Source organism: Macaca fascicularis, chromosome 10 (assembly GCF_037993035.2).
Source record: "Macaca fascicularis isolate 582-1 chromosome 10, T2T-MFA8v1.1".
NCBI classification, from domain to species: domain Eukaryota; kingdom Metazoa; phylum Chordata; class Mammalia; order Primates; family Cercopithecidae; genus Macaca; species Macaca fascicularis.
In genome coordinates, this window is record NC_088384.1 from 11,295,572 (window position 1) to 11,313,315 (window position 17,744).

At 42.9% G+C, this 17,744-nt stretch overlaps 1 protein-coding gene across 16 annotated transcripts in view; it reads right to left on the reverse strand.

The window, feature by feature from the left end:
- Window positions 1-2,108: 2,108 nt before the first annotated feature.
- The window catches only part of TNRC6B (trinucleotide repeat containing adaptor 6B), a 297,709-nt gene continuing 282,073 nt past the window's right edge, over window positions 2,109-17,744 (reverse strand). For 13 of the 16 annotated variants that reach the window (XM_045364263.3, XM_045364261.3, XM_065521746.2 and 10 more), the window contains 2 exons: window positions 16,729-16,868; window positions 11,991-15,104 (listed from right to left, as the gene is read on the reverse strand). In XM_045364263.3, coding sequence (XP_045220198.1) covers window positions 14,717-15,104; window positions 16,729-16,868 — 528 coding nt within the window. In that variant the 3' untranslated portion in view covers window positions 11,991-14,716. Of the gene's footprint in view, window positions 15,105-16,724; window positions 16,869-17,744 lie in introns of those variants that run through there. The other 3 variants (XM_005567203.5, XM_015457161.4, XM_065521747.1) reach the window with 2 other exon arrangements.

The following is a 17,744-nucleotide window of genomic DNA, read 5'->3' on the forward strand; positions in this document are numbered from 1 at the left end:
AAGCGTGTTACTGAAATTACAGGCTACAGAATCTAAACCGGATTAGGTGGGTATGGTTGATGAAGTCAACAGAGCCAGAGGACTGGGAGCCAGTTGGGAGGAGAGGAGGTCGTGGTCCAGGATGCTGAAATTAGTGACTCTGGAGGAGAGCAATTTTGGGTGAGCATGGGTATGTGTGGCTGGGGTGGGCTGGAGGAAGGGCTGAGAAGCCCAGGTCATAGGTGGATTTTCCATGTGGACACTAAAGTCACCCAAGATGATGGAAGGACACATCTGTGGTGAGGAAAACTGGGTCAGATGCTAAAGTCTTAACAATCACCTTTAATTCTACAATATATTACTCCTTAGCCATTTATACATTTTTAAAATAATTCAAATTTAAAACAAAGCCTTTGGTCACAAAGGTCTGTATAGCCTCTGCAATGATCTCAGTAAGAGCACCTACCTGTGACAGGCAGGCCCTCCATGTTTTTGAACAGCTGGTGCGTCTCTTCTTACCCGTTTTTCAAGGTTTACTTCTTTTGTGATGACAGACGGGATGGCACATGGCCTACCACTTTGTACAACAGGCCTTCTTTAAGACCTTGTCTCAGAATCCAGGTATTTTTCAGCAGAGGCATTTGGGCATAACTTTTTTTTTTTAAGACGGAGTCTCGCTTTGTCACCCAGGCTGAAGTGCAATGGCGCGATCTCGGCTAACTGCAATCTCCGCCTCCTGGGTTCAAGTGATTCTCCTGTCTCAGGCTCCCAAGTATCTGGGATTACAGGCATGCACCACCACACTTGGCTAATTTTTGTATTTTTAGTAGAGACAGGGTTTCACCATGTTGGCCTAGCTGGTCTCGAACTCCGGAACTCCAGTGATCTGCCCACCTTGGCCTCCCAAAATACTGGGATTACAAGCATGAGCCACTGCGCCCAGCCTTGGTATAACTTTTGATTCCAATCTGGTTTCCTATTTTGGTTTCACCCGTGACAGTGTGTTTCAGTGAACAGAATGCATAGACATCACATGCTTAGAATAGTGCTCAGCTTATAGTAAGCACCCAATCAGTGTAACCTTCTATTGGCTAATTAAATTATTCTGAGCCAGTTGGGCACGGTGGCTCATGCCTGTAATCCCAGCACTCTGGGAGGCTGAGGCAGGCGGATCACCTGAGGTCAGGAGTTCGAAACCAGCCCGGCCAACATGGTGAAACCCCGTCTCTACTAAACACACAAAAATTAGCTGAGTGTGGTGGCGTGTGTCTGTAGTCCCAGCTACTCAGGAAGCTGAGGCAGGAGAATTGCTTGAACCCGGGAGACAGAGGTTGTGGTGAGCTGAGATCACGCCACTGCACTCTAGCCTGGGCGACAGTGAGACTCCGTCTCAAAAATAAATAAATAAATAAATAAAAATAAAAATAAAAAATTCTGAGCTTCCTAATGATTTTTCTCACAGCATTTTGAGAATAAAATCAGATACAAAAGTACCTGGAAATGAGGAAATATTAGTTCCTGTCCATTCTTCCTCTTTACCATTCTAGAGGTGTTTCACAATTACATATCTAACAAGTCTCTGTTTTAACAGCTAACCATAAATACATCAGAGATGGGGGAAATCTAGCCCAATGGTTACGGTTATGCTCCTCAGCAGTGTTGCAGCACCCGAAGCAGGGCAGAGGAGCACTCAGCGTGGCATTTTCTGGACAAAGCTAACTCGCTGGTTATCATCCTCGGGCACCGCAGCAGGGGGAAGCAGCAGAACTCTAGGCAGGCATCTTCTCTCTTCTCATGTTCTCATTCCAAATGCAAATTAGGATTAAACGAGACAACAGCCAAAGGTAGAAGGAGAACATCAATTTCTCTTAGATAATTTGAATCCTGCACTGTGGCAGACCGTGTTCAGCACTGGGGCAGGCGGTGAGCAGCACAAACCAACCAGCCAACCCAACAATCCTAACAAAAACATGACAAGATAGACAAAAGTTGCGGCCCAAATTCAAATGTTGAATTTCTGACAGCTTTTACATGTGGAGCAGGGAAAAAAGAGTAAGAAAAAATATATAAACATTCAACAAAGGAACAAATTAAACTGGCAGAATAAAACAGGAAACCACAATAGTAAATGCTTAGCAGCCAAACACATTTATTAGTCTTTTTTCTTTTTTTTTTTTCCAGGAACCCAAAAATATTTTGTAGTTATAATGTAAGCAACTGAGTTGCACATAATACAATCATATCTTTCCAAAATAAAATAAAATAAAAAAACTAAACAAAAACAAAAATAAGCTGTTTAAAAGCCCAAAAAAACCCTTCAGAAAACTCTTATATATGCATTACATCATCTCTCAGTTTTAATGAAATGACGACGACTTAATTCCTTATTACTCAACCTGTCACAATCCAATAAAACACCACCCTTTAGTTTTTTTTGTTTGTTTTTGATAATTTTTTTTTTTTTTGAAATCCAGCATGAGAAATACAGTACCTGCTATGGCAAAAAATACACATAAAATGCAACTTTTCAGCTTATTTGTACATTAGTAGAGTTTAACATTTTATTGTTTGTTTTTTTTTTAAGTGAACCAGTGATTTTAAGTACCACTATACTAAAAAGGAAAATAAAATATAGAAAAGGGGGCCCAGCCTGCCATGCAAGTGCACCTCTAAAGTGCCTAGTTTCTGTGTCCATGTAAAACCAGTAATATGAGGAGCAATTTCAACATATGGGAGTTTGATTAAACCTCTATGTTAAAAAAAAAAAAAAAAAAAAAAAAAAGACAATGCCACATCCTCCCTTTTCTCCCCCCAGGCGTCCTTAAATCCCATCATCTACTTTCTCTATTGCCCATCAAAGAGAGAAAAGAAAGCCACCAAAATAATATCGTAAAAGCAACTTCAAGTATAAGAGAAAAAAAAAAAAACACTTAAAGGTAACTTGCAGAGAGCATCAATATGTGCAGCTGATTAGTCATTTTTACAGGTTTTGTTTCTGCTGACAGTGTCTCAGATGAGAGGATTTTTGCTGTACCTTCCTGTTACCTGTTTGTGTGCAAAGTTGGAAAGCTGCCTTTTAAAAAATCCAGCCTCTTTTTGATGCCCTTTTCTGCACCTTCTGTCTAAAGGGGGCAAACAGAGACGTGGAGGGAGAAGGAGAGGAGGAAGGAAGCCACAAGTCACAAATAATTAAAATGGTACTTCTCTACCTATCCTCCTCTGCTAGGCCCCCCAGGTCCTCCTCTGTGAAGTGACTCCCATTATTCACTGTTTCCTGATTTGGTAGGATGTATTTTACTATGTAAACATAGCCCCCTAGGATTATGGAACCCAAAGCAGCATTTATATCTCCATCTAAATGGAGACAGATAAAATAGTCCAGAAACCTCTCCTCAGGTTGCTTTTGTTGTCTGTTTTTTGGTTACGCAAAACAGGGATGAGGTGGGTGGCGGGGTGGGCATAGAATGTGAAGTTATAAGCACATAGTGGAGAGTTAGGAGTGGGAACAGTTGAGCTGTTGTATCTGCTTTTTATTTTTTTCCTCCCAGAAGGGTTTTTTGTTTTTTTAAAACCTGTTAAAAATGTTCCTGCACCTTAAGTCATACTGAGATTAAGGCCAAGGGTGCAGAATCTTGTGCACGTGTCTCTTTGAGCACATTCACGGTGCATGCACCATTTTTGATGTCTTCTGTGAGATCACTGCATACACTTTGGTCACTGGTGTGTGCAAAGGGTGGTGGTGGGGGGAGTGTCCCAGGAAAGAAGTGCAGAGATCAGCAAAGCCCTTTGGGAGCATTGTATAAGAGATATAAGGGCAGGCAGAACCCATGAGGGATCAGAGACTGATAGAAAAAGGGCCTCCAGATAAACAAAATAAATAAAATTCCAAGGTCAACAGCGCCCAAATCAGAAGGTGGGTGGATAATATGCATGCACTTATAATCAAGCTTCTTCCTTCAAAGGAAGTCGTCACTATACAAGATCAGTGAGATCCAACTGAAAAGGGCTTCTTGACTAGTAAAGGGTTTATCTTAAAGATGGGGCGAAGGGGGTGTCTGCGAAGAAGCAATTCAAAATGATCCATTCCAACCCTGCTTCATGGGTGCCCAAATCTAGGCAAGCAATAGCTGATAGATCCACATGAGCAGCATTTGTTAAAAGCATTTCCCTCTACTTAATGTCAGCTTCAAGCTCATGGAGGGGCTAATGGAAGAGCTGAGGATGCACATGGCTTTCAGGGTGGTTTGCACATCTCCTTACACAAGTTTCCTCCCAAGTAAGAAATCGGTACATTTCCAGAGCATCACAAAGTGACAAGGCTACGGATTCTACAGCGCAAACCAAAATGCCAGGGACTACATCCCTTTGTGAACTACAAAATGATACTGAGTTACTCAAGGGGTGTATATGTGTGTGTCTGAATCAAGAAAGGTTGAGAGCTCCGGGTATTGTGTGGAGAACATTCTGGAGTCCCTCCAGGGGATGGATCTTCTGGAAGAGAGAAATTCAGACACTTCTCACCCTGGCACTAGATTGCTGGAAGAGATGGCAGCTATTTAAGACAGGGGTTTGTGTGTGTGTGTGTTTTGTTTTTTTATTTTTTTTGAGTTGAAGTCTCGCTCTGTTGCCCACACTGGAGTGCAGTGGCACAATCTTGGCTCACCACAACCTCCGTCTCCCGGGTTCGAGCAATTCTTCTGCCTTAGCCTCCCGAGCAGCTGGGACCACAGGCGCGCGCCACTGCGTCCGGCTGATTTTTTGTATTTTTAGTAGAGACGGGGTTTCACCATATTGGCCAGGCTGGTGTTAAACTCCTGACCTCAGGTGATCCGCCCACCTTAGCCTCCTAAAGTGCTGGGATTACAGGTGTGAGCCACCGTGCCCAGTCAAGACAGGGTTTACATACTGGTCTGCTGTCACTGTGTGGGAGGCAATGGAGAGAACACCCCTCCACCACAAATGCAAACCCGCTCCCCCAACCTGCTCTGCTCTTTCTTCTTAAACATGAAAGAGTAAGATCTGAAACTTCTGATGGCTTAAAAACAAAAACCAAAAACACAAAAGAAGAAAACATATTTTAGGGTTACTTTCACAGCAAAGAAAATGTTTTTTAAAGTTATCCTGCTATTTACATGTTCATATTTTAAAAAGGATAATCCACTGATGGCAGAAAGGAGAGAGGAGTTAAGGGTTTACATTGCAGGGGGAAATGTACCTCGAGGTATTATTTTGTGTGAGACAGTTGAAACGTCAGGATTTTATTTTTTTGTTGTTTTTTTTGTTTAAAGGCAATCTAACAGATTGGAACCCTGATAAGATCATGCCTGTGCAGCCCTGCACAGGCACGAGGAGACTGTGATCAAGTCTGTTACTCGTTACAGTACTGTGAACGTCAACAACAAGAATTGCTGCATGGAAAACACTGAATATAGGCAGAACAATCTCTCGCTTACGATACTGTGTGTTGCAAATGACGCCTAGACCAGAGCAATGCAGGCACTATGATTTATCACAGGCAAGATCAACAAAGGAATTGTTAGGACAAAGAAGAGGCTGCATGCAGACCTCCCCTGTCAAAACACCTCGCAGCTCACTGGCTTCACACAGCCTGCCAAACGCAAGGGAGGCAGAGAGAGGGATGGTGAGTAGGGAAGATAAAACTTTTTTGCCTGCCAAGAAACAGCCCTCTTCCCCACAAAGCAGGACAGTTCCTTATAACTCAGAGTCAGTTCACTTAAACAGGATTAAAAAGAAAGAAAGAAATATGAAAAAGGAGAGAGGAGGCGGAGTTTTTCAAAACTGACCTAAAGATTAACTTTCAGGTCAGCACGCGTGAGGCGTGGTTTCCTGAGCTGGAAGGGCTCTGGATTCAGGAAAGGATGAGTACTTTTTCCAGAGAACATTGGAGCCTGTGGAGTTCCATTGCTACACTGGATTAACGCTGCACGGCTAGGATCAACAATCCTGAACCACACTGGTTGACAGGAACTGCCGGCCCCTGGAATTTACCTGGCCATCAGACCTGCCAGCAACAGTGGCAAGAGGACTCAGAGGTCTGTCTCACTGTGCTGACCTTACCACATCGTCTCTCACTCCCCTTCCCCTCCAGGACACGGGGACACCATGGACACAGAAACTGGAGAACAAGGATGCAAAGCTACTCCCGTCCCCTTTCTGCCCTCTCTTCCCCCCACCCTTTGCAGAATGCATAGTTACAGTTCACCTTACAACATAAAGAAGAGACGATGACCACATGTGGGACTTTTTTTTTTTTGAAAAAAGAAAAAAAATCCAACCTCTTCTTAAATTCAGTATCAAAATTCACATTTGCATAATAATACATTTCAAGGCCATGAGAGAGGAATGAGAGCAAAGCGCACAAGCAGCATCTCTCCTCCCTGTGTCTTCCTGAATGAAGCTGAAGGAATCGAGCGGGAGGGACTGTTTTCCTCTTTGGGGGAGCTCTGAGGAATCATGGAAATGGCCCTTAGCATTTGCTTGATATTTCTTTAGAAGATAGGAGTGGGGAGAAGAGGTGAAATTGTTTAAAACATAAAAACAAATAGAGACATTGCAGATTTCTGTGTTCAACTATAATAGCTCTGAAGAAATAAAATATGATTTCAGATTTTTCTCTTTTCTTTCTCAAACACTTCCATCTTAACTCTTCAAAACCCCTTTTCCTTGTGTGTAATACCCTGTTTGCATCAACAGCAACGTGATGTGACGCCCATGTGGGAACATAACGGCCGCCTCAGGACAAGACTCAAAGGGTAAAAGTGTGCTGCCCGCTCTGCACACGGCAGAAGCTGGAAAACACCTTGTTTACATGCGTGAATGTGTCACAAGTATCACCATATTCCAATTCTCCAGTGCTTACAGAAAAACAGAAAATGAAACAGCTACAGCCACATGAGCACAAACATACACACAGAGAAAACCAGGGAATGCAGATGTGTAAACCTGCGCTCTTGGACGAACCTGGGTCTGCGTCGCCTGGGTACCTTCCCCTAACTGTCTCCTCTGCCAAGTCCCAGAATCTCTTCCACTCAGCTCTACACGGTGCAATATTGATGCTAATGAAATCTCAACAGCTGCCCCTGGGACTTCCAGGAGGAACTCTGACTTCCCTAAAGACTTAAGCTGACCGTCTTTCTGTTTGTATCCAATGGATAGCCTCTTCCTAGAACAGACGGTCTCTGTACTCACAAAGGCACATTCAGAAATACTATACTTAAGTAATTCCTTAGACAAAATTTAAAAAGGGGGGTGGATGATGTTCTAAACACATTTATTCTAAATTATCCCAAAATTTCTGGCAAGAAGTGTTATGCTAAAATGCATCACTTGGTGAGAAACTCTACCTTTAAAAGGTATGTAACTTCTTAAAGGGATTCAAAGGTTTTTGTTTTGCCTAAATACCCACCTTTCCCATTTTTGGCGAACACACATAGGATGTACTGTCCTCCTCTCTGTAAAGCTCTTCTGTAGGGCTAGTCCTGGCAATAAGGCCACTCCACTTTGCCTCCAGTCAACGTTGACACCCACCCCTCCGGGAGTTGTACACACCTTTCAGTAGCCTAAGGGGAAGGAACACCAGATTCCAGAGGGCAGAGGGTGGGAGGGAAGGAAAAGCACTTCCTTTCACAGCTCTGCTGCAGCAGCATCATGAGCCACCTCGACAGCTCTCTTTCGCTGCTTACTGTGAGCAGTGAAGAGGAATTTCCCTTTTTGGAAAACAAACAAACAAACAAACAAAACCGCCATCCCAACTTATTGATATTGGCTAGAAATGGGTCAATTATAACTGGGAATTTATTTCCAAAGCAATAATTTATAGTTTGAATATGAAGCTGAGGCACAGAGTGCTTTAAACGAACACTATTTATTCTTTATTTAAAACAGAATACTTCTTGCCTAGTTACCTGATCTTTCCCCTCCCATGAACAAAACAAGCGTTGGTCACAGTGAAGAACTGAAGACTGAGCTTTTTGCAAAGACCCTTTGGCCAAGGTAGTACCACTTTTCCTGGCCATGGACAGTTTCTCGTTAAAAACAAATTCAGGTATATAGTTAACTGAAAAGGGAACAATTTAAATTCGGTGAGGCAAACACTGGCAGTTACTGCAACTTTCGTTACTTTTTTGGGTGGCGGTAGGAGGTTATGACAAGAGACTGACAGCTTAAAAATGACTCAAATGTTAGGGGTACGCCACAATCACTCGGGATCTAGTCCTGGTGGCCACACGCGTGAGGGCAGTGTGGGTGCTGAGCTGCTGGAGTAGCTCTCCACTCCCCAGACCAGTGTCCCCCCTTTACCACCTTGTAGATGTTCACGGCCTCCTTCTTCAGAGGCATGGGGTGGGGGAGGTATGGTGAGCAGGTTAGGGAGGGTCGAGGTCGAATTTTTATTAAGTTATTACTATGTTCATAGATTCTTGGAACTGGTAATTATTTCAAATCTAAAGAATGTGATATTACCACCCCCTTTGTCAAATTTAAGATCGAGAAAAAAAACCAAAACAAAACACTATCACTGACAAATAGGGACCATTTCTGAAAATACACATACCTTTGGCACTGGCCATAAACCCACAGACTGTTATCACAGGGTGTGCACAAACTCTGGAAAATCTAGGTAATATTCTGTTTTCTTACAGAATGATGTCCTCAACAGCATTATGTGTATCTGTGTGTTCCTTGACTGTACAGACTCCCTGTACTAGCAGATAAAGTAAAGGGGGTATGGTGTGCTGTGCAGCAGGGGTTGTGGGTTCCCTATTTTCTCAATGACCATGAGGTCTGAAGACTGACAATTCATTGTATACACACAGGCTACAATATTTTCATCCGCATTATCACGTGGCTTTAGTTGTCCACTCACAGGAGGAAAAACACAATTAAAGAACCAGGCTTTTTTTTTTTGCAGTAACACTAAGAAGTGTAGTTAATGCATACACATGAAGTGTGACAAAACTTGGCAAAAACACTGGAGAGGAAAGTTTGATTTTTAACCAGCTAAAAATGTATCTCACTCCTAAAGATCTTATAGATACTTACAAACAAAAAGCTCAAATCTAAAACAATAACCTATAAAGCTTTAAATGTTGAATTTTAACTCTGAGGATGGGGAAAAAAGGGATAGTTTCTACATAAAGACTCAATTGTTCCCTAATCTTAGAGATGGCTATTACAGCCAAGTCTGCTGAAAACATTCTGTTTACTCTGCAGGGAAAACAGGCTTGGCATAAGCATTTTGCTCAGCATGCAGACATTTTCATTCTGTTTTAGAGAAGAGTCAAGATGGCAGAATATAAAAAATGAAATTAAAAAGTACACAGCATCTGAGGTCGAAATGGAATCCGGCTGTTAACCCTACAAAAATCAAACCCCTCTCCAAAAAAAAGTGGTAAAAATGAGAGAATATTTGCAAAAAGTTAACAGCCCATGAACTTCTAGTTTCTGCGAGATATATGTATTAATAAAGGTGCTTCCAAATTCTCAGGCAGGAGTTTTATCTTTTCCTTCCTCTTTCCTCTTACATACCTTACATACCATGTTCAACCCAAAGAAGTTTGGAAGAACCGACTGCTAACCTATGCTACATTCATGTCAGAAGAGGTGGGAAAATTCTTAGAACAGGAGCCATATTCATAGAAAATCAAGTTGCTATAAATAAAACTAACTGGCAATAAATGGATAACGATTTATTGGGGGGACACTGATTAAATAATTTGGTTTGGAACCTTAACTTGCAACACTAAGTTAACTCCTATGAATGCTGTAAATGAAACATGTCCAGGGTTGGGGACTGAGGGATCAGAGATGTTACATGAACCATCCATTTCTTCACAGTGTCTCAGAGATCTGAACTTTTTTAAACACTTAAAGTTAGGTCACGGCGCTGGATCTAATTGCCGGCAGAGGTCCTCTATGTGATGTGAGACACCCCTTTCCCTATTAGGGCTTCTTTTCTTTTGGCTACTCATGTGGTAAGTAGAAACCAAGTTGGTGATGTTCAAGAGATGTACCCACCTCTAAGCCACTAGTAATCAAGTGTTTTAAAAAGAAGTAACTAGTTAAAAAAAAAAAAAAAAAAAAAAAAAAAAAGGGAAAGCTCAAATTAATGTAATCAAAATGTTTTTAAAATAAATCAGAGGTGACCAGCAAGCCTGTATCTATGCCAGAGTGTGGTGGAAGAGAAGGCACTCTCACTGAATTTTAGAAGTATACTGAAGTCACCTAACCTCTTAGTAGACATGGCTCTTGCCCAAGAATACCACGGAAAGAGCTCTTCTCTTCCATGACATCCTCACCATATCCTGTTCTTAGGTCACTGCCAACCAATAAAGCAAAGCTCCCAGCAAGTTGACAAGAAGAAGGGGGAGGTCTGGGGGAAAAGGGGAGGAGACAAAGGACAAGAGCAGAACAACAGGAACCCCTTTCTATTGGCCCAGCACAAAGAGACTTTCCAAATCATGGCAGTTGTCACAATTACACACCTGGAGGAGTCAATGCACAGTAACGGAGGGCACACGACACAGGGAGGAACTTGGCATTCTATGTTATTGAGACATAAGCATATTAACTTGCTTGTCGTTTGTTTATTTTAAATTTAGCCCACTGCCTTTGGGGCCTGTCCAGAACCACTCCAATTTCCTTTATGGGCGAGTATCTTACATCTGTGGAGTGACCGGACCACACGCACACACGTGTGCGTCCCCCTTGCTCAGGATGTCTGGGTGTATGTACGAAGGCACTAAAGCGGTTTTAGAGAAATTGCAGGCAGCAACCCCACCCACTCCCTTTACCTGTCGAGCTGGAGTTTCTTTCCCACTGGGAAGCTTAATGTTTAAAACAAGCTTAATGTTTAAAAGAAGCTGTGGTCATGCTTGGGAATTCTGACCCCTGGCCCCAGGAGGGAATACAAAATAATTCAACATCACCAAAAACTGAAAGGAAACACTCCACATCGCCGGCTAAGGGATGGGGATAATTAAGCAGCAGATCTTCGAAACAGCAATTAAAACGAGCACAACAGTAGCTGGGAGCTAAAAAAGTAAAATCACTTGTTCCTTATTAGATTCTTCTATATTTTCTCCTCCTTCCAAAACAAACGGAGGTAAGACAGACATTCTTCATTAATAGGACAGTCCATAGATAATTTTCCTCTAGTAATGCCTATATTTAAAATTTGTTCCAAAAATTATTAACCTATATTTCCTAACTCTTTACATAGATTCTCAGCAATCCAACTGTACTATTTTACAGATTAGAGTTACTTTTTTTTTTTTTTTAAGCTGTTGTTTCTTCCTTCCTTCCTTTCTTTTGTTGCTGGGGTTGTGGGGACAGGGAGAAGGGCTCCTTTAAAAAAATAAAAACTACTAGGGGAGATTTCAGTTCAGTCTCAAACGGAAAGGAACAAAGTGATGGCATTCTCATCTATATACACCAAACCCTCTCCCATTAAACTACACACAATTTCAAAAGAATCCATGGTCGAGCTCTTACAAAGCTTAATCCTTCTCCCATATTTTTAAGATAATGAATTTACCTGTTGCTGCTAAATTGATAATTTTTAAAAAATATTTCTATGTGTTTTAAAATGTATGATCCCCAGTATGACAATAATGTTTGGAGACTTTTCTTTTTACATTTTTTTTAAGTAAAAATTGTTTAAACTTTCTGAAGTTTCAGGAACTTGTAAAAGTTTATTAACAGGAAAGAAACAGCCATCTCTCTAGGATAAGATACGGTTAAATAAACCATCTTCAAAAAACGGGCTTCCTACCCTAGAATTCCTGAGAATGCTTGCAAATTTTAAAGCAGGAAAACAAATGTTAAAAACAGAAACAAAAAACACTGTTAAATGCTCCCAGAGTTAGTCTTCATCTAAAATATATATTTATATGTATATATATATACGCACTTTTTGGTCTTTTTTTTTTTTTAAAGTTTTTAGTTTTTTTTCCCTTTAAGCTTATGATGGAAGAACGTTTTAGCTTCTCATGTTTATTTTTACATATTTCAAATCCCTCATTATGTCTTGTAAACAAGAGGGGCTCTAGCACCCGGCTTTCACCGTAGTATCATAAGGAACTCAACTAACCCATAGTGCAGGTCAAGGAACCAACAGGCAGGAGGAGAGGAGGGTGGGGCAGGACACAGCAGTGAACCAAGAGCGGCAGTGGACAGGGTCACCACTGGCTCGCAGGAGCCTTGGGATATGCTCCTGGTCCAGGGACGCTAAGATTTACCCTTCTCTAGATGTCTGAATACAAGCTGCTCTTCACCTGGTGGTCACCACACGACAGCACTTTGCTCCACACAGAGAGCAGTCAGTGGGGCTGCTGGAAGGACAGCTTTTGTATGGGGAAGAGCGGTGGAAGGGGCACGGTGGTGATTCAAATTGGAGAGCAGGAAGAGGGCACGCTCAAGGCACCCAGCGGGGCCAGGTCAATGCTGCAGACGCCAAGTGTGACCACCCACCCACAGAGGGCTGGCTCATGCAGGCTTGTACACGTGAACACTCACTTGAGTCATGCCTGTCAATCTCTTTTGAGGCTAGCTTTATAATCAACAGGGTAAGCCAGAAGGGCTACAGAATTTCCCATTCTTTGTCTCACAAAACCACTGAAATGCAAATAACTTGTTTTAGGCTTTTCCTATACACACCCACCCACCCACCTACACACAGACACAAGCTAAAAGTCAAATACATTAGGCATTGTTGTATTGTATCCTTCACTGAAGACGCTAAAGAAAGAAAAACTCCCTTGTCCTCAATAGCAGCAAGTTACAGAGGACAGTAGAGGTCTGCTCCCACCAAGGGTTGGAATGGGCAGGTATTTGCTGGTACAAAATGTCGGCACTTTATGTTAAACAGTATAATGCAGACTGGGATGTCCACACAAGTGCTAGCATGTCACCGGCATCCATCCCCCCCACCCTATCTGGTTTTTCCCCCCCTTCAGGTCTATAATTCTCTTCACAATAAGCAGTTTGATACATTTTGATTCCAACATAAGTACATACATGTTGGTGATAACTGTAGATTAAACGTTGCCCCCTGTTCGGCCCAGAGTACTACTACATTGATGCTTAAAAAAAAAAAAAAAAAAAGTATTTAAATACCGAAATAAAAAAAGCAAAATTACAAGGTGGGGGGAAGAGGTCAAAACCAAAAAAAGGTGCAATACTTAAAAGTCTTTGCTAAGTTATACCTGCCTAAGCAAAACCACATACACAGGAAATACACAACACAGAGAAACGAAAGGAAACGCTTGAAGTACACACTGGTTTAAGAACATTCGTTAAGTAAACGTTTCTGTCAGTGATGGCCTGGTGCTGTGACGCGCCGCGGCCTGGCACAGGTAACGCTCGGCGAGAGAGGAGCAGAGGGAGTAGCTGCAGGTGCTTTCAGGAGGCTGCTCACCACTTACTCTTTTCTTTTTTCATAAAATGAAAAAGAGGACCAACCAATAGAAATATGTAACTCAACTTCACCTAATTCTTTAAAGAATTTCTCAAACCTGATCATAAGGAAAGAGGGAACAAAGTTTTTCTGTTTTTGAGACATCCCATAATCAAAAGCTATCTTCCGTTCCCATTTCAAACTAACGAAAAGGCCTGCATGAAACTTAACAGATACTCAGATGTGCCTGCTGGCCATTCACTTTGAAAAAAAAACAGAAATAAACACACAGCTGCTCCGAGAGGTACCTCCTGCTCTAGTTTTTTGGACTTGGCAGTGCTCCACTCTACTGCTAGGTCAAAAGAACAGCCAGAGAAACCCCACATTCAGGCTAAGTTGCAAATGGGAAGGAGCTCCCTGCTTTCATCATTAAAAAGCACTCTGTTCATCTTAATGCAGCCCAATGGAGTTGCTTTAGTAGCAGTGGCTCTCTGGGACTGTGTGTTCTCAGAGTTAAAAAAATAAAATAAAAAGCAGATGGCCGGCCAGCCAGCCTGCAGACTGTCAGCGATGCAGCTTTCTGAGAAGTCAGGGTGGGGCAGGGAGAGAAGGGAAGAACACAGGCACACACACAGAGACAGAGAAGGATGCACGCGAATGCACATGAACACACGTGCACACACACACCAGAACGAGCATGCCTGGGCAGTTACATGTGCCAGAACACACTGGTATTTATCAACCAGCCAATCACAAATTTTTTCCTTTTTTTTTTTTAGGTTTTTTGTGTTTTTGTTTTTAAAGTGAGGCTCCGTCAAGTCTTCCCTCCCCCCTCCCCCAACAATTCTTTTGAATTTCCCTCCCTCCCAAACATGGTAGACCTAAGGACGGAAACACACCCAGTGCAAACAAAGTTAAAAAGCTATTTTTTTTTCAGTATATATGTTTCTTAGCAACAACTTCCATATAACATGAAAAAAGTGAAAAACTAGAAACTAATTTTTTTAATGTTTTTGTGTTTAAATTTAAATGGTATGTGTACTTGCTTCACATTGTCTTTCTAGGTTGGCGTTCATGATTCAAGTATTTCAAGAGTGATATGTTCTCTTTTTGGATTCATATTCCAAACGAAAAAACTGAAGTTATAAGGGAGGCAACTATGTGCTCAGACAGTCTGTCAATGACCCACCTTTTTTTCTCTCCGTTTTCTTTTTTCCTTTTAAAAATGTATTTATTGCAAGTTGAAAAAAAAAACGAAAAGGTCAAGTTAGTGCTGCTGCTGTTCCAAAAAAGGTCACGAGGTCAGAGTTGAAAGTTCTAAGTTCAGATTGAATCCGACCCTCCTCCCAGAAGGTCACCAGGTAGTAAAGGAGCAGGGCTGCCCATCCTATGGGGATCTTCCACCGTTGGGACTCCCCATAAGCTAGAAGAATAGTTTGGGGGCCCCCACAACGAAGCGCCAGCAAGATCGGCCCCGCTGCTGCCACCAGCGCTGCTGCTCCACTGCCCGAGCCCAGTGGACCCACCGAAAAGATTCAGAGCAGGTCCCACGGGATCTGACTGGTTCTGGCCCGTCTCCAGCGACTGCCACCCCGCGGCTGGTGCACTCGGGGTTGCTGCAGGTGTAGGGGGCTGAGCTTGTGCCAGAAAGCGGCTGACTTCATCATCAGTGGCAAACTCAGCAAGGATGGTAGTGTTTCCCAACACACACCTGGAAGAAGGGAGGGAGAGAGAGCTATGGATCTGAGGAAAATCCTAAAGCACATGGAGGGAGCGACTGCCCAGTCCTTGACATTCAATGTGCGGTCCTTTGACTAGAAGCTGCCATATCCATGAATGCTTTTTAGAATGCAGAGTCCAAGCTCCAACCAAGGCCTCTGGGTCCACAACCTGTATTTCAACCAGACTGCCAGGTAATTGGGAAGTAATGATGTAAAGCAACAAGGCATCACCAAAGCTCAGGATAACCAAGGACTACTAAAGAATATTATATTCTGATATTTCTTGGTGTATGGAATGTATATATTCTAGACAACTTAGCTATCAAGAAAAACGTGTGTGTCTGTGGGGCGCTAAGAGGGATCACTGAACTGGCAGAGGGCTCTGATACTGTAATGGTAGATACCTGTCATTATACATTTGTCCAAAACCACATACTGTACAAGGCCGAGAGTGAACTCTAATGTAAACCACAGACTTTTGGTGATAAGGAGGGGTTCAGCAATCTTGACAAATGCACCACTCTGGTGGAGGATGTTGATAATGGTGGAGGCTATTCTTGTGTGGCAGCAGGAGATATGAGACAAATCTTTCTATTTTCCTCTCAATTTGGCTGTGATCCTAAAACTGCTCTAAAACAAAATAAATAAAGCCTTAGATAAAAAGGAAAGAAAAATATGGTCTCTTTCTTCCCCCACGTGAGTTACGAGGCAAAAGATCAAACCCAAAGCATCAAAGCAACCTGGCTTCAGCCCTTGGAAGTGCTGCTCTTTCTCAGGGGCTCCTCGCTGCCTGAGCCTCCTTGTCCCTGGCTTGCAGTATGTCTGGCTTTCTGCCATGGCATCTGCAGCCAAGGGCAGTCAGCTCTTCTCTATCCACCAGTTTGACAGTGGCAGGGAAGGGGATGGGCAAAGTCTGATCTAGCGCCACCTAATTTAAGCCAAGACCCTGCTACCCACCAAGACCACAATATTTTGTCATCTGCAAAGAGGCTGGAGTAAGCAGCCAGATTCTATTATGAAAAACAATGGCACTTTTATTAGCTGTGTGGTTTTTTTCTTTTTTGAGATGGAGTCTTGCTCTGTCACCAGGCTGGAGTGCAATGATGCAATCTTGGCTCACTGCAACCTCTGCCTCCCAGATTCAAGTGACTCCCCTGCCTCAGCCTTCCGAGTAACCGGGACTACAAGCACGTGCCACCACGCCTGGCTGATTTTTTGTGTTTTAGTAGAGATGGGGTTTCACCACGTTGGCCAGGATGGTCTCCATCTCCTGACCTCATGATCTGCCCACCTCGGCTTCCCAAAGTGCTGGGATTACAGGCGTGAGCCACTGTGCCCGGCCCTAGCTTTGTTTTATGTTACTTAGAATTTACTCACTACTTCACAAATTATTTACATTTGGAATTCTGAAGACTGGCCTCTGATATATACAGGACAATCCAAGCTTAGGTGGAAAAGACCTTGCACCTCCGCACTCAAGACTTGCAGATGCATGTGTGATGGTGCCATTCTTCGTGTATGTTCTGGTGCGTCTTTAATTCAGCAGCTGCCAGAATACTCACGGGTGCATCTTCATGCATCTTTGTCTGCGTGGGTGTAGCATTGAATACTCACATGTGCAGTGCAGTTTGGGCCTTGGCCGCCTCCTGTTTGGTGCTGTATCGGATCAGGGCAGTGCCCTGGGTTAGATTCAGATGGAATGTCAGCAGTGGGCCATGCTGCATGCAGATCGTTCTCAAGGTTGACCCATCAATCTAAGGAGTAATGACATTCATGAGATAAAGACTGGAGGTGGGGTGGAAAAGGTAAATTTTAAGATATTCAAAGCACTGGCTGAGACCTAGGGGGCCCATTTTGCAAATCCAGTTTGCATAAATGAGGCTCAAAACAAAAGCATATGATTCAGCCTATGGTCTGTTTTCTTTAAGAGATAAACAGGTGTGAGTGTTAATTTGTAGAGTCAAAAAAGGACAGAAATGAGATGGTATCCACACAAGAATGTAAGTTAACATTCTTAGCATCACTGCTCATGTATTCCTCTGTAAAGAGAAAGACACAAACAAGAAAAGCACTACTAAACATCTGATTATTGAAAATGCTAATGGCTGACCTGGTTCACAGCCTATTCCAACACTGTCTTACCCTACTTTGCCCATCTCTGCCTACTTCTCTATGCCCTGTGTTGACATCAGGCATTTTGACCAAAGGCTGTACTCCTCACCCCAGTTAGACTTTCGCCACTTAAGATCTTCAGTAGCCGGGCGCGGTGGCTCAAGCCTGTAATCCCAGCACTTTGGGAGGCCGAGACGGGCGGATCACGAGGTCAGGAGATCGAGACCATCCTGGCTAACACGATGAAACCCCGTCTCTACTAAAAGATACAAAAAACTAGCCCGGCGAGGTGGCGGGCGCCTGTAGTCCCAGCTACTCCGGAGGCTGAGGCAGGATAATGGCGTGAACCCAGGAGGCGGAGCTTGCAGTGAGCCGAGATCTGGCCACTGCACTCCAGCCTGGGCGACAGAGCGAGACTCCATCTCAAAAAAAAAAAAAACAAAAAACAAAACAAAAAAAAAAAAAAAAAAAAAAAAAAAAGATCTTCAGTGATTCAGCGATTCGGGACAATTTTCCTA